At 44.8% G+C, this 17,041-nt stretch overlaps 1 protein-coding gene across 1 annotated transcript in view; it reads left to right on the top strand.

Annotated features, from left to right (window-relative positions):
• The window catches only part of LOXHD1 (lipoxygenase homology PLAT domains 1), a 148,504-nt gene that overhangs the window by 2,459 nt on the left and 129,004 nt on the right, over window positions 1-17,041 (top strand). Inside the window, exon 2 of the mRNA XM_057367815.1 lies at window positions 13,378-13,492. Within this exon, the coding sequence (XP_057223798.1) occupies window positions 13,378-13,492 (115 nt within the window). The remainder of the gene's footprint in view (window positions 1-13,377; window positions 13,493-17,041) is intronic.

The following is a 17,041-nucleotide window of genomic DNA, read 5'->3' as shown; positions in this document are numbered from 1 at the left end:
TTTTGGGTCCCTTCCCAGCCAAACCATTCTACAGTCCTGATCTGTCAGTGACAGTGAAAATGCTGTGTAACAAAACATTCCATCAGTGAATCAATGGCTTTGAAGTGCAGTAGGGGTCCAGAGAATGCTCCTGGCTGCCCAAACCATCATTAAAACTTCTACAGGTGACAGATGCCYGAGGTTCAGGTCTCTTTCAGAGTCCAGCTCTTTAGAGGAATTTACCTCTCTCTCTTTCCACACCTTTCTTTTGGTATCTCAGGTCTTCTCTGTGGCAGGGGAGAGAAAGAATGGCATGATTATTTATCCTCCTGCTCAAGTTTGAGGTCACAGAAACATGAAGGATGGAACCAAATGTCACTCACTACTCTCTGGGTCACTCCTGCCAAAGCCATTGGATAACTCTGTTGGGAGGAAGAAACAAAATGTTTCCCATTCCAAACCTGATTTCATGGCATTAAATGTGTCTTCCCTCTGGCTGAATTGGGAGCTGCCACCAGGCCCAGATATGGACAGGCTGTGACAGAGGGTGGAAAGCTCCCTCCTGTCCCATGTCACAGCAAAATGCTGATGACTCAGGAGTCCTTCAAGCTTCCCTCTTTGATACGCCTCATCACGAGGCAAAACTCACTTCAGAGGATCACAATCCATTGYTTGGAGGCCCTATTGATGGTAAAATTCTCCTTTTATCTCTTCACTCCTCTTTTTCTTTTTTTTCCCTACCAAGTTTCAGACATGAATATAATGGATATTATTATCTGTAAGTGGTGGAATCATCACTCCTTGGAATGCTAAAAAAACATGTACATGTGGCACTTGGGGACAGAGGTCACAGGTGGGCTTGGCAGGGTCAGGGAATGGTTGGAATTGATGATCTCAGAGGGCTTTTCTAACCTCAGGTTCTCTGCAACATTGCTGGTTTGTTTGGGTCAAGCTGGATCTTCAGTGATCTTAGCAGTGTAATAATCATAACAAAAAGAAAGCTGCTCAAGAAATGCATGTTTTTGTTAATTCATTGCCTCAAATGGTGATGGAAAGGGGCAAACAGCCACTGTTGGTTTGTAAATAGATGAAGAAGCTGCTCTTCACCTCCTCTGGTGTGTGCCATTGGATTTATTGTGTTATATTTATCACACCACGGTCATGATCATGTTCCCTCTGTGGCTGCAGCAAAGGGCAACTCAGGAAAAGCATTCAGGACATGCTGAGTTCATTGCTAAGGTGTGTTTGATGCAATTTAGCAGTGGAGTGGAGGAGGAGAGAGAGTGCTGGAGTGGCCAGCTCTCCTGTCCCTGGGCTCTGCACAGAGCTGCAGTGAGGCCTCTTGTGCTTTTGTGATAGACAATCACCTCATGTGCACCCTGTGCCCACTGATCTTCYCCAGCTGAGGCTTTGATTAATATTCTGAGTCAGGATGAGCAAGGACTCACTCCTCTTTTGAAATCAAATACTATTTTTTCTCCTTGCCGCTAAAATGAGCTTGGGTTTTAGGCATAAAACATTTGGAGCCGAGCTTTGTGCCAGTGGCAATTTTATGTCTCATGATCTGGTGGGAGATGCAAACCAAGAGGTGSTGCTGACCCCTCTTTGGAGTTATGGATCCCAGCTGCTTGCCTCCCAGCATATTCCATAGGTGTAAATGACCATGGGAARCACCAATTTTGGAAAGTTTAGATCATTTAAAATGGTTTCTTTAGATGTGAGTACATGCCTGGAATAGAGAAGGTTTTGGGATGACTTGAGTGTTTCAGCACCTGAAGGGAGCTCACCAGAAAGGTGGAGAGGGAGTGCTCACAGGGGCCTGGAGTGGCGATGACTTCACAGTGAGAGAGGGCAGGTTTGGAGTAATCATAGAGAGAAATTCTTCTTCATGAAGGTGAAACACAACTTCTCCCAGTTCTGAAGGTGTCCAAGAGCAGCTCAGATGGGGCTTGGAGCAACCTGGCCAAGTGGAAGGTGTTCCCTGCCCGAGRTTGTCCTTTCCAACCCAGGCCATTCTATGYRCCTTTGAACTATCACATTGTGCAACAGAACAWGCCAACASCAAATTAGCTGTGATACTGAAGTGYTGATCAGTTACAGAAGCACTTGACAATAATTTTGGCACTAAAAAATATTTGTGCCTGTCTATGTCATGCCTGTGCAGTTGCACTGGAGAGCTGAAGTCGTGCTGAAGCAGGGCCTTACAGCTTGGAAATGAGTGATTAAAATGCTGGGAGAGGGGCTTTGTGAGCAATCACAGCAGCTTTTTGCAGTCCATGATGAGCCATCGGCTTGGAGCTGGGATGTCACTAGTCACTGGTATGGAAAATCAGCGTCATAAAGCAGATGAATGCAAATAAACCTTCTGGAGGAAGCTCCTGCTGCTGTCTGGAGGTTTGCAGATGTCACCTTTCCTTTGCAGGTGTGTGCTTGGCCAAGTGTAGGCACAGGGCTGGGGACAGTGAGCATTTGTGCACCCCCACCTCTCCCTCTGCCAGGCCAGGACCCCGAACATATGCAGAATTCATTCTTGTTAGGCACACATGATCCGTTTGGGACGGCTCAGTCCAGCTGGCAGCCCCAAAAATTGCATCGAGGAACAGCTGTGGGTGCCAGGCTGCCAAAGGCACGGCACAGCTGAYGTGAAACCCACAGCCCAGCACTGCTGCTCTGCTCACACCCAGAACAATCAGATCTGAATGGAGTGGCCGCTTTTATAGAGCTCGGTTTTATGTYCTTAATTGCCTGTGGGTACCTTTTAGATGGAGCATTTAAGTTTGGACTTGAATGGAAAACACCTGAGGGCTCCTGGAGAGGGTTTGCACTGAGAAATGGATGTTAAATGMAGATCAGTCTGTTCAATCCTGGACGTGTTCCCCCCAGCCCATGGATCCCATCAGTCTGGATCCAATTATCTGTAGCATCCAAGGAGCCCTGTCTGAGGAAAGTGACCTTCAGAGGATGCAGGACTAAAACCTGATCACATTGGAATAATTCAATAATATTTGGGGTGGATTTTATTTTTTCCCTTTTTCCTTGATCCCTCTTCCCTTTTCTCTTTCCTCTCTTAAGAAATTGAGTGAGATTCCTATGTCTTTAGAACACCCAAGYTTTGCCTGGGTAGTTTTTCATACTCAGGCCACAGAAAGAGAGCCGAGGAGATGCTTTTATTCACAGGTACAGCAGTTCCTCCACTGGTACATCAAATTCCCCATTTCAGGACTGCATTGATATTTAAAGGATCATTAGCTTTGTTCCCATTCATACTTTGTTAAATATACATCTTCTAGGCCCTCAGTGAAGCTGTTTATCATCCTGTCCCTGGGAATTTGGACCAGGATCTGAACGCTGTTCCATTAAGACAGCAGAACTGCAAAAAATAGCACTGAGCTTCAAGTGATTGTGACAGAGAGGGGGCCAGGGCAAACCAGTGTTTCATTCCAGCACAGGTCAATCCTGGACCCTCAGGTGAGGTGGTTTATCCATCTGAGCCCCAGGAAAGCAGAAACTTATGGTGGGTTTGTTGTCTGATCACTGCTAGGATGTGGGGATTTACTGAGGATTTCTGTTTCAGCCATCAAAGTCGCAACCAGGATGTATTTCCAGATTCACAACGTGTTTTTGTCTGGTTAAAGGCTCATCTTGGCTGATGAGTGCAGCTCTAAGAGATACTTTTTTATCGTCAGTGCCTTGTGGGTGCAGCTATTTCTCCAGGCATTGTCASAGGGGCTTTTTTCTTCCTCGCAACACAATGACACAAATACCTGAGTGGCAACACTTAAGGAAAGATTGAAAATAATAATTGTGGCTTTTGCTGATGGATTTACGTGTACAACAAGACAGGCTGGACACATGTCACTGAGTAGTTGTGCATTGTTGCTATAATTGAATGTGGTTCTTGGAAACKACGTCTTTTTGGCACTTTGTCCTCTGAAGTGCACATCTCTTGTATTTTTCAGCAACAGTTTGGAGGCTTCCATTTCATAGACATCTGTATTGTAGYAGCATCTCAATCAGACTTTCTCTGATTGAGTGGTGTTAATTAGGATAAATTTGTAAAGAAAGAAGAGGTACGAGGTGGGAAGGTTATACCAATTTTTTTTTTTTAATTCTTTTTTGAGCTGCTATTTGAATAGTAGTTACATCATGCCATGAATACTTAAATTGGGGAGTTACGATTTATTCCTAGAAACATAGAATCCTAGAATGGTTTGGGTTGAAGGGGACCTCAGAGATCACATAAATCCATGGGCAGGAACACCTTCCACTAGACCAGTTTGCTCCAGAGCCCACCCAGCCTAATTCATCACGAAATCTAACAATGCTCATGTAAGTGCAGGCAGCACACACAACTTGTGTTTGTAACAAGCCTCTGTCACGTATTGCTCCCTGTTTAGACCAAGCATCAACCTGAAACACAACAGGCAATCAGCTCTCAGCAGCAAAATGTGCTGGTTTTTCCCCTGGAGTTGCCGGGGGGACAGTGTCTGCTCGGGTTTGAGTGTCCCTGCTCATGGTGTTACCCACCCCTCACCTGCTGCTGCCTTTCCCAGCTGTTGGCTCGGTGGCTTTGCCAGCTGTTCCCTCCTGAACACATTCCTGTTGGATTCAGTGCCTCGGGCCAAGCAGTTCTGAAACATGCTATTGTGGGTGTGTTTTTCTCTGTGAAAACAGCTCAGCCGTTCCCTGGAAAAAAAAAAATAAAGAGCTCTGACAAATGTCTTGCCTTGCTTTTGTCAGGGAACAGCCAGCATCCAGCACCTACAATGCCTCCAGGCCAGAGATGATGGGCAGGAGTGGGCAAAAAAGAATGTTTGGTGAAATTGCTTTTCCTCCTACCTGGGTATTGGGGTTGGGACTGGCAGCAGGGAGAGCATCTTTCCTTGGTCTTGGTGCTTTTGATGCCTGGATGACCAAAAGGAAGTGAGGATCTTGTTGGAGTCTGGGGACATAGAATCACAGRGCCATAGAAGGGTTTGGGTTGGAAGGGACCTAAAACCACACCTCATTCCACCCCTGCCATGGGCAGGGACCCCTTCCACTGTCCCAGGCTGCTCCCAGCCCCAATGTCCAGCCTGGCCTTGGACACTGCCAGRGATCCAGGGGCAGCCACAGCTGCTCTGGGCACCCTGTGCCAGGGCCTCCCCACCCTCCCAGACAGCAATTCCTTCCCAATATCCCATCCATCCCTGCCCTCTGGCACTGCCAAGCCATTCCCTGTGTCCTGTCCCTGCAGCCCTTGTCAAACATCTCTACCCAGCTCATTTATAAGCTCCCTTCAGGAATWGAAAGGTTCCCAGAAGGTCACCCCAGWGCCTTCCCTTCTCTTCYCTAGGCTGATCTACCCCAATTCCTCCATCCTTTCCTCCATCCCTCCAATCACAGCCATGGCAGACAGCAGGGAATCGTTTCCAGCTGCAGTCACACTGCCCTACCACAGCCTTTGCTCTGTGCGCAGATAAAATCGATTCCATATTTCACCCAAGCTGCGCTATACACTTCCCATTGGACAGGAATTCCTTATGTTCTTGTCAATAGTGGTGACTCAGAGGCACCCCAAGTCCTGGCAGGTCCTTCTTGCCTCCAGGAGATGATGAAAGGAGTGGAATATGTTTCTGTTGTGAGTGGCTCTCCCCTGAGGCACAGTGTTTTCCTCCAACACAATTTAAACTTGAATAACAAAGATGTTGATTGCTAAGCTAATTCTACTTTACTGTTCCAGCAAAGAACTGAGGTGGTTTTTCCCGGCAGTGTTCAGGCAGAAATACTCTTTTAAGTGATAGCTGGAGCACCAAATGAATGCAGTTTGGCTTCCTACAGTGCATGAGAATGAAATGTTGATTTTTGCAATAGCTGATGAAATAAAACACACTCCAAATCATGACTGCTCTGCCTGTGGGAACAGGCAGGACAGTGTTCAGCTTTGGATTTATATTTTAAGAGATAAATGATATTTCAGAGCTCAAGATAATGATACCTGTGTGCACTAGCACTAAGCTTATTTAGAAGAATACCTCCCTAATTCATGTCCGTGACAAGTCTCAAAATGCAAGATGCTATTAATTCTGCAATTCCTTGTATAAACTATGAATAGCAAAATGTGTAAYAGTGTGCAACCAGTCCAAATATTTGTGGGGAAGAAAAAAAAAAATCCCTCTCTTTTGCTTTGAATAATTAATTTGGCATCCATGCCAGAATCAAAAGCTGCTTTCCATGAAGCACATAAAGAGCAGGCAAACCCTCACAGAGTGTGAAGCCCAAATCTGCTCACAGTTTTGAGGTATGAATCCAAAGCCATTGTGCTCAAGTCAATGGAGTTAGTCAGGATTTGCTTCAGAGTGAATGAGAGGAGATTTTGACTGAGTTTGTGTATGACGAGAGATTATTGCACGAATTGTGCAATAAAAACACGCTAAAAACAAACTGGCTCCGATTTAAAAGGGTTGGTCTTTGTGGTGGGTAAAGGATGGTCCTGATTAAACTGTAACCATGGTAAGTTTTTAACTGATGTGTTCACATGCACAGGGCATCATTTTATCAAACACAACCTGCAACAGCCAGCACAGACTCTTAAAAACTCCCAAGTATTTTGCAWAAATGTCAAGGTACTCTTCAGGTGCTCCAAGACAAACACACCCTGAAGTGCTGCAGTAGAAGCCAGAGTGATTGGCGCTTTGCTTGAATCAACATGAGGTGAATATTGAGAATAATCAGTGRATTCCCAGCTGGAAGTGCWGTGAAGTGCAAACAGCCATTAGTGMTGCTGAGGTAAATGCATCCTGCTAAACAGATGCATCTGAAGGGAGCTCTGAGAGACAGAGCTTCAAAGCAGTTGGTGCAGATTTGGGTTTATATTCAAGRTGAATCACAAAATCCCAAAATGGGACCACAGTGGGTCCCCTGGTGCCACCTCCCTGCTCCAGCAGGGCCATCCCAGAGCAATGGCACAGGATTGTGTCCAGATGGGTCTGGAATATCCCCGGTGAGGGAGACTCCACACCCTCTCATCTCTGTTTCAATCCTCGGTCACATTTTCTTCYTCATGCTCAGACAGAACTTCCTGAGCACCAGTTTCTCCCTGTTCCTCTCGTTCAAGAGCTTGGTCTATCCTCTGACACATCCCTTCAGACACCCCTGGTTTATGCTTTCCCTCTTCCTTGCCCAAACTACTTGCTATCATTTCTGTCTTATTTCACCYGCTTAATCATTCTTGTGGCACAACCTTAATTTTTTTTCTACCGAGAGCCAATCTTACTAGACAGAAATCAGGCACCAGCTCAGATCTCCATATGCACAGCACAAGAACGTGACCTGACAGGACCTGCAGTCACTACCATAWTTGATGCTGAGCAGTCCCATGTTGATGGAATCAGAAAAACCTGAATTTATCAGTCGAAGCACTCCTCTGTCCTGGAAATATTCCTTTCTTGGGCAGCTGAGGGAAGTTTTCATGCTCTTGGCTGAGGTGTCCTGGTCTCCACTTGTCAGAGTCTAAGGTTTTACAACAATTTTAGGAATAATTTTGAAGCAAGTGTTCCTCTACTCTCATCATTGAATGAACAGATTTATATTAGCCCACTTTATATTTATCATCTCCTTCTGTGAGGCAGGGAAACRGATGCAAATGTTTCCAGCAGCCATKCGGTGTAACKTGATCCTGATTTTATGCTGGCTATATCCTGCACWTGAAATGACCATTTCTGAATGCTTATTTTCAACAAAGGGAGCAGTGTCTGTGATTTCCTTTATTGAGCTTGTGAATGCCTGAGAAAAGCAGAAATGKATTTGCAGCTCATGGAGAGTCAGCCCTGTTCAGATTGTTGGAACTTTCACCAGCTTCTGAAGCCTTGGTGCTGGAGAGCCAAGCATGGAGTCAGCTGGGGATTCAATATCTACCAGAGGAGATAAATGAGCAAAATTCCACTTGATTGAGATAATATTTGGAACAAAAGAGCCCGTATCAGTAAGTGTATTAAAGCTTTGTACTAACTCTGCCCGGCCCATTGGGAGAAAAGCGAGATATGGAGACTGGGCTGAAAGTCAACTATTCCTACACTAACACTTTGGATTTCTGGGCCATGATCTGAGCCCTCAGGATAAACTTACCTTGATCTTGGGTTGTTTGCCATCTAAAAGCACCTTGATGCAGGTGTCTTCCTGTGAACAGAGGTCTGTGCAGAACAATGCTCATACCATGTCTGGTACTCTCTTGCTTTGTTGTGTTCTCTCTGGGGCTCCTCTGTCCAGGGGTAGGAGAAACTCAGCCAGCATTGCTAGGAAAAGCATTGAGGAGTACCACAGATCAGAGTGATTTGGGTTGGRAGGGACCTCTAAAACCCTTTAATTCCAGGCCTCTGGCATGGGCAGGGAAACCCTCCACTAGACYRKGTTGCTTCAAGCCCCAYGGCAGGAGCACCTGAGTGCTGGYTTCATGRCCTGACCCCACAGRGCTTGRTGGAGACCTTTGGGATCCTGTCCATGTCTGAAGGGRGGTGAATGACCAGTGAAAATATCTGGGGATGTGAGAATGTCATGATTTACCCTTTATGTTTGACCAAGAAGGAAATAGGGGCATTGTGGGCACAAAACCATCTGTCCAYGGAGAGGCTGAGAGGCCACCACCAAAGAACATCTCAGCGTGTAAGAACAGCAGGAGCATGAATGGAGTTGTTTTTTACCTCACGGGAGCCAAAAGTTTGTGCAAAGATYTGAAGAACACTTCARGTCATGTGGTCTAAGATGGGAAATAATACTTCAAGTCATGTGGTCTAAGATGGGAAATCCACAAACTCTTGAGGTGTTCTCTCTTTATTTGCACTCAGTGGTTGCTTTCATTGAGGAGGTGTTTGAAGAGTAGAACACAGCCAGACGCAGAGTGTTAAACCAAAATCTTTTTCTATCCTGAAAACTGCTATAATTTCCCTTTAGCTGTTGGACTGAGCACTCTGGTCTTGTGGAAGATGGGGTGGAAAAAGAGGATCTGAAAGGTGCCCTGCAACCCAAACTACTCTGTGGCTCTATGGAATCTTGAACTGGTTACGTACATCAGCATCAGAGGGTGGAAAATTAGAAACCCTTATATATTTTAAATTTGTGAAGGAATAATAATTTTGCTGTGGGTTGGCTGTTGATTTCTTTTCTTTTTTGTACCCTTCCACGTGATAATGTAAACTGAATAAATTATTTTTTTTTAACTTTGCCTGGTAGTAAGCACATGTTTTATGTGAAACTGTTATAGATAGAAGAAAAACGAAGAAACAAGTGGCCAAACTTACTTACACAGTGCCCTGCTAGAAATTAATTGGGATATTCTTGAGAATTTAGGCAGATATTTTCCATCAGTGGAGACACTTTGAGGGCTGGTCTCTTTGCGCCACGGAGGAAAATCTTTGGTGAATACGAGTGCCCATGATCCAGAAAATAATCATAGGGTTGGAACYTCCATGGGAACTGAGATCTTTTGAGTGATGAAAAGTGTGAAAAATAGGGACTCAAAATGGGAAGAGCAGAAATACAATGAAGTMATCCAAAAAGGAAGTAAGGAACTTGGTGGGAAGGGAAGACATAAGAAATCTATGCAATACTTGAGATGTTTAGATTCTGCATTTTCTTAATGTTCCCTTTCAAAACTGGAACACCAAAATAGTAAATTCGATCCTCCTAACCTAGATGCCAGGCTTGGTTAGATAACTTCCACAAATATCCAAATTTGAGCTTTCTAGCTAATTCAATTTTATCATCCTAAATTGCAAAGTACAAATTTTTTATGCTTGGGATTTGCTAAGACTGGACATGTTCTCRCAAAGCCAAAAAATATCCAGTTACTCAGGAACAAACCTGGGGGTGGTTAGGACATATCACTAAATTGTTGACCTATTTCATGGACCAGCAAAGGGGGTGGGGTACAAAATGCTGATCCCCACCCCAGCCTTTTCTGCCTCCTGAGAATAATAAAAAATTAAAGAAAAAAAGATTGCACAGAAAAGAAACAATCCTGCATCTATTCTGCTGAACTTTCACACCTTTTGAAGGAAGTGGCTAAATAATCTGCATTTGAAAGAGCTAGCATCAATATTAGTATTAAACTTCAATTTTCTTCATGCAAAGGAAATTATTGGCCCKGCATCCATGACATCACTGGAAAACCACATCATCATTTATTTTCACAGCTGGCTGTCCAGCTGTAATGCTGGAGAAGGGCTGGCAGAGCTCCTTCCCCCTTCCAGCAGTGCACTGTGACATGTGACAAATGCAGTGACGTGCCAGTGTCACCAACCCAGACCCTCCTTTTGTCCCCCAGTGCAAAGTCAATTAAAATGGTGTTAACTGCAGCAAATCCCCAGKGATGACATGGGCTAATCAAGCAGGGCTCAGCACATCTSTCCTGKTAAAAACTACTCATCCRWGTGCTGCCTGCCCAGTGCTGGGCAYKGAGGCTGARTTTGGGGCTGTGAACCTGAAGTGCCAATTGGTATCTACCCAAGCATTGTCATTTTTTGCAGCCCTGAGAGTCCCGTTGCAGAAATCGGATGAAGGGTTTGATTTTTACTCAGGGCAGAAATTGTGACTTGTTGGTGACTTTGTCTTAGACCTTATGTCCCAGCACCTCACTTGCTAGGGATTGAAAAGTGGGAAAGGTCTGTTTTAGAAATTCTGTAAGGAAATTAGGATTAGAGGTATAGATGAGGTGATTCAATGCCTGCACAGGTGCAGCAGAGCAGCTCAAGGATGGGTTTCGCTTGATGCGTGGGTTTAACATGGCAGACTCTGCCACATATAAGTGGCTATAAATCCTAGCACTTCTCCAGCGGTAAAAACCTCATCGAAAACCTGCCTGARCTATTGAATGGTCTGTGGGAAATTACATATTGTTGTGATGGTTGTTTTTATTCTCTTTCCACTTGAAAAATGCCTGCCCGCCGGCACAAAGTTGAACACAACTTGACCTCACCCACTGAAAACATGCTCAAATTTTGCTGACGCTCTGTGGGGAAAGAGGAATCAATGCCTAAAGGTCCTTTTCCCTAAAAAAGCTTAGAATCATGGAATCATTAAGGTTGGAAAAGACTTCCAAGATCATCGAGTCCAACCTTTGACCAAACAATGATGTTCTCAGCTAGAGCAGGCACTGCTGCTGCGTCCAGCGGCCGGGAGGAATGCTGAGCTGTAGCTGCCACTTCATCAGCGCCTGCAGGAGGCTCTGACAGCAACAAAGACTTCCACAGCACAGATAAGTCATGAAGCTCTTAGAGATGATCGGGCAGAACACTTCCATGGCACAGATAAGTCATAAAGCTCTTGGAGATGATGGGGCAGAAAAGGACGCTCTGAGTGAGCGCGGTGATCCCGTAACAGGAGCCCAAAGCCCCGGAGCCAAGGGCAGTGGTGATTCACTGGGCAGGGAGGATTACAAACCTCCCTCCTGCTAATGGCTAATGCAAACACGTTGTCTCTCTCTCCCCGCTATGCCAAACATCTCCCATTGGCATGTGGCAATGCTAACAGGAGGAAGGTGAAATGAAAACACTGCTCATACGTATTACTCATGGGCAAGCTGTGGATTCCACATCCTTTCCAGGTTTTTTTTTTTTTTTTTTTTTTCACAAACAAATCTCCTCTTCCTTTGAGCCTGTAAATTAAATGTATCAAGGGATTCTTAAAATGCTGCCGAGCACAGATCACAACTTACTGTTCTTATTACAATAATGTCCCCTTTCCGTCCTATTTACATTCATAGGAAGGTGAGATTAGGGAAATATTGCACTTTTTTTTTTGTCTCAGTGCCATGGAGCTGATAGAAATAAAGAATACTTTTTAATCAGTTTTACATGAGTGCCCAGTGTTTCGCTCTTTTGGCTGAAATGGTGATTAAATTTCTTTTTGGTGATGTTTTGAGGGAAGAGAGTCACTGTGAAAAAACATTTTATGCTCAGAACAGAGTTACAATACATTTTTTGCATCTTTTGAATAAATATAGAATAGAATAGATATGTGACTAGAATAGATTTGTGAAGTAGTGRGGGAAAGATGGACATAACAAAACGTGTAACAGTTCTGATGCACCCGTGAAGAGGGATATTTTTACGGCATTAGTTGCGAGAAATCCCATAATTAGCAGTCAGTCCATGCAGGATGAAATGATGAAAGTTTAGCCTTTCCTCCAGCTTGTATATCTGAGATTGAAATGCCATCATTAGATAATGAACATCATGTTGTCTGAAGCCCAAAATGGCCATCAGGGTGCTTGGTTTGTCCACAGGCAGTTTTGTAATTTCTTTCAGTTCCKTCTATATTGAGCCAACCAAGACCTTCACTACTTGTCCTTCAATCAAGTAACCTGTTTTGAAGCCTGGAGCCTTGTTCTAGCATCACTCATCATCCTAAGAAATGTGTGTCTGACTGTTATTTGAATCTGTCTAACTCTGCCTCTTGGCCATTGGATCCTGTCAGGCCACTTGAGGAAAAGGCACTTTTAAACTTGTGCGTCTCCCAAGAAGATAAATATCTGTGTAAATAAAGTTGTCACTCAGTGTTCTACTTRGAAAGATAAATAGATAGAGCTTTGAAACTCTAATTTAAGCGTTTTCCTACCTGTTTTCAGGGGGATTAAGTTGGATATAAGGAAAAGGTTYTTCTGTCTCCAGAGGGTGCTGGMWCTGYCCAGGCTCCCCAAGGAATKGGCACRGCCCCGAGGCTGCCAGAGCTCCAGGAGGGTTTGGACACGCTCTCAGGAACAGGATGGGATTTTTGGGGTGTCTGTGCAGGTACAGGAGTTGGACTGGTGATCTTTGTGAGTCCTGTGAGAGACTGGAAAGATTCATGTCTTGTTGAATGAGTTTTTTTGGTGCCTTCTGGGTCCCTTCCAACTCAGGTCATTCTGTGATTCTCATCAAGATTTACCATTTTGTCACTGGTAAAATCTCCAGAACAACGAAAACGTAAAATTTCTGGCTGTAGTAATGTCTCAGCTTCCATACAAATATCCTATCAGAGCCAACAGGAGAGCGTGCTTTGCTCTGACATGTGCACGAATGAAAAGTGGCTCAACAGCTTTAACACCTCACACAAATTCATCTGCTGCGTATAACACATGCACATGCATTACAGCAGGGGAGGCAGCGTGTTCACAGGGAAGTGTTTTATTTGCAGCAAAATCTGTCCTGACTCAATCCCTCTCTGCCCATGGGAAGTGTCTCCAGCAGTTATACTCTGATGTGATGATTTTTGACACCTGTTGGCATTTTTGGGTTCACTGTGCCTTGTCCTGGGTTTGTTTGGGTGTTGGGTGYRTGRATCCATTTCTGGWKTCTGTCAGGTTTGGTGATGACTTTGATAAATGAAGTAYAGGGTGAGGGCTTTMTYCYRTTGTCCTGATGTSTTTTTTTCCTCCTTCCTCAGTTTACGAGGTGGTGACAGTGACAGGAGATGTCCGGGGAGCAGGAACCGATGCCAACGTCTTTGTCACTCTCTTTGGAGAGCACGGGATCACTCCCAAGACTCATCTCACCAGCAAGTAAGTGCCTGGAAGGAAATCTGCACCTTGGAGGCCTGTCCTTTAGGGACTGTTAGAGCATTCTGATGAAACATAATATCGTGCTGATGGATGCGGAGGGAATAAATCGATGAGGTATTTTAAGATCACCAGGGAAATCTGAATTTTTGCCATTGCGTATTTCTTACCCAATCCGYCGCAAACCTGCATTCCCTCATGTAGGTGGAAATCCACATTATATAAGGCTCATACTTGCAAGGTGTGGGGATATTTGCTTTTCCTAAAGCTTAAATTAGGAGCTCCCGATTTAGGAGCTGAGAATATTCATTGCTTGCTGGAGTGGGCACGATGGGCTGCATTCCCATGCCTGGATCCCACAGAGGTCTCCATGCTAGTCAGGTACAGACAGAAGTGTCCTCGRATGATTCTGAGGAGTAACTCAGTGGGTTTGAAGTTATGTTGATGGATAACCACCTACAGCCAGCCACAGGAAACCTGAGGCAAGCAGAAATGGAAGGATTTAAGCTGATTCCCAGTTTAGATGGGTTTCATCCTGTCTGCTGTGTGCCTTGCTGCACACCACTGTAGTTGCACATCACTCTGGTGGCCCTGTTCTCTTTTCCTCCAGCCAATGTCAGTGCCATCCTATGGATGCAACTTCACATTCCTTAACAGTATGATGAACTTATGAAAGACGTATTTTACAATTTAGAAACCTATTAAGAGACTTTTGACTCTTAAATAGCTTTCTTTCTTTTTGTTTATTCTTTTTTTTTTACTATAAAAAGTAAGCATCAGGGCCAGCAGGTGCTCATTTCCCATGAAAGCAGAATGACTTTTGACAAAGTAYCAGCTCTGCATGTACTAATTTCCCCTTAGCCAGGCAACTGCACTAAGACAAAGCAGAAATCACTTCTCCAGAGGGTCTGAGAGAGGCTGTGTGTCTCTGTTTTTTCAGTGTTCTTGTTGTTTTGGTTTACTTGAAAATGTGTTTCAGAATTATTAATCCTGTGCTAATGTCACACGGTAACTTCACATTTTCTCCATTTCTACAGCGCCGACAAGAGGTACCTGCAGCTATTTTAAATTTTACCCTCAAAAGAGCTTCTCTTCCCAGTGAAACAACTCAAACATGAGAGTCTGTAAAGAAAATGATATGGGAATGGTAAAGAAAATACATGAAATTTCAGCCCTGTTTGCCATATTTGAAATTCAGAAACCGGAGCTAGGCAAAGGAGGAGTTCTGTTACCCCAGCATCCCTAGAAACACCAGGAACAGYTTCCTGGTTGCATATTACATGTCTGTATGAAATGCTTTGTTCCTGTTGTGTGATTTTCATCCAGTCACCCCAACAAACTGACAAAGGGAATGCCATTTTCCTTGGTTTAAACAGAGAAGGAAACCAAGGCAAAGGAGGTAAAAGAGGACATGGTTCTTGGCAGGTCAGGGACAGAGCTGGGAGCAGCAGCAGCAGCTCTGCTGTGGAAAGCCCTCCCAGCCTCCAAACCAGCTGTGTAGCATTCAGCAAAACCATCAAAGCTACATCTGTGGTCAGCATTTACATAAATGGCCACTTCACTGGGAGGGCAGTCATCTGCTCATGGCTAGGGAAAGGATCCAAATATTACCCAAAAAATTTAATAAACACACTCTCTGCCCTTTAGAGAAGAAGTCAAGAGACCTCTATGACAGATTTCTCTGTCAGCTGGGGTGTTAAACAAGCTCCTGGTTGTGCAGGTGGTCTTTGCTGGCACTTTGGGTAATGCCTGCCCTTCCCTCCTGCTCTTACCACTTTTATTTTGTGAAAGGAAAAAAAAGAAAGGACACACAGAGATTATTTTARGCCACAGCTGCAGCAGCACTCTGAGCTTGTTCAGACCTGAGTTAGCATTTTGGGCTTGGTCCCTGTTGCTGTGGAGAGCAGATGGCTGAGGTGTGGTAAGCGAGGATGAAAGGCTCAGGAAGCCAACCTYGTGCAGTTCAGGGCTCCTGAAACTGATCCCGTAGGAGGTGACCGCTAGAACTGCAACCACAGCTTTCCACCAGRGGTTTCCCAAACATCAGCGAAATTTCTGTGTCTCTAAGCAAATCCTGGTGCATTACAGTGCTCCATCGAGGAACGATGAGAAAATATCTAGGCCAGATGCAGGAGCGCCTGCAGGACCTGTCTTGTCTCCTAAATATGGAACAAACTCCCCCCCCCACACACACACACTAAAATTTGTTATGCAGCTTTGTGAATATGGCAAAAGGATGGAATCTCATGCATCTTTCAACTAAATGTTTACACGAGTTCACTTATGACTGCAAATGCATGAYATTTTATAGGTGTCTACATTTCCCCATGTAGGACAGACAGTTAAAATATCATGCATTGCCTAAAGATGGTACTACCATTTCAGCCTCTGGTTASAATGGGTTTTTCCTGTTTCTTTCCTGACTGTGTGCTGGTGGTGAAAGACATGACATTTCAGGTCTTTTTGTCGTGCGTGGTAAGGGGAAAACATGAAATATTGTATGTTTATAACATTGGCCAGCAATGAGGTAACCGTGAAAAACACAAACCTTTGTCATGACTGGTCAGGAGTTCTGGAGGTGGCAGCRCTCAAAATCTGAGCCAAGAGATGARTTCCAAAAGAGAGGCTACAAGAAAGGGCAAGGAGCGGCAGGACAAGGGGGAATTGCTTAAAATTGTCAGAGGGCTGGGTTAGATGGGGTACTAGAGAGAAATTCCTGGCTATGGGGATGGTGAGGTACTGACATGGGGTGCCCAAAGAAGTTGCCCCATCCCTGGAAGCGTCCAAGGCCATTTGGACAGGACTTGGAACAACCTGGGGTAGTGGAAGGTGTCCCTGCCRTGGCRGGGRTGGGATGAAACGAACTTCAAGGTCCCTTAGAAMCCAAACTATTCTATGATTCTGTGATTTATTTAGGAAAGGAGATTTAGTCGAGTACAACTGAGGGCCTGAGAAGGTCTGGAATGACCCCTCCTTTGCAGTCCCTGTCAGTTTTGGGGGACAGCATCACTGGTGCTGGATGTGGTGGGTGGGTGCTGGCAAATTGCTGCTTGGGCCCAGCAGCTCTTGGCAAAAACCCCATCAAAACCCAGCTCACACAACTYTTCAGTTCCCCATCTGCCAACCTACACCAGATAGAGCTCAGCCAGAAGCTAAAATCACTGCCACAGAGGTTCTTTCCACTGGCTCCATCACAGACACATGGGTGGACACCAAGGCTTTGTTTGGTGGYATTTTGACGATTGTCAAGGCTTTTTCACAGGGGTGAATTGGTYCTCTGTGGTCCAGCACTGACCAAAGGGTGCTGATCCACCACAATATTTTATTTCTCCATGTTCCTGCACTTCCCACCTGGCTGAGGCTGGGGAAAAAGTGCAACACTCAGCTGGGAGGGCCAGCACATTAACAATGTTTTTTCAAATTCTGTGTATTCCTTGCTGGTGTAACATTCCAGTGTCAGGCTTGCTTGGTCCAGGTGGAGAGAGCTGCAAATAATATTTATGGAGAGGGTTTTCCTTTGAGGGTTTTCCTTTGAGGGAAAAAATAAAAAAA

Source organism: Malurus melanocephalus, unplaced genomic scaffold (genome assembly GCF_030028575.1).
Source record: "Malurus melanocephalus ecotype Western Australia unplaced genomic scaffold, MMel_1.1 scaffold_85, whole genome shotgun sequence".
Classification (NCBI taxonomy): domain Eukaryota; kingdom Metazoa; phylum Chordata; class Aves; order Passeriformes; family Maluridae; genus Malurus; species Malurus melanocephalus.
The sequence above is the reverse complement of the archived record's forward strand: the minus strand, read 5'-3'. Positions and strand labels throughout refer to the sequence as shown.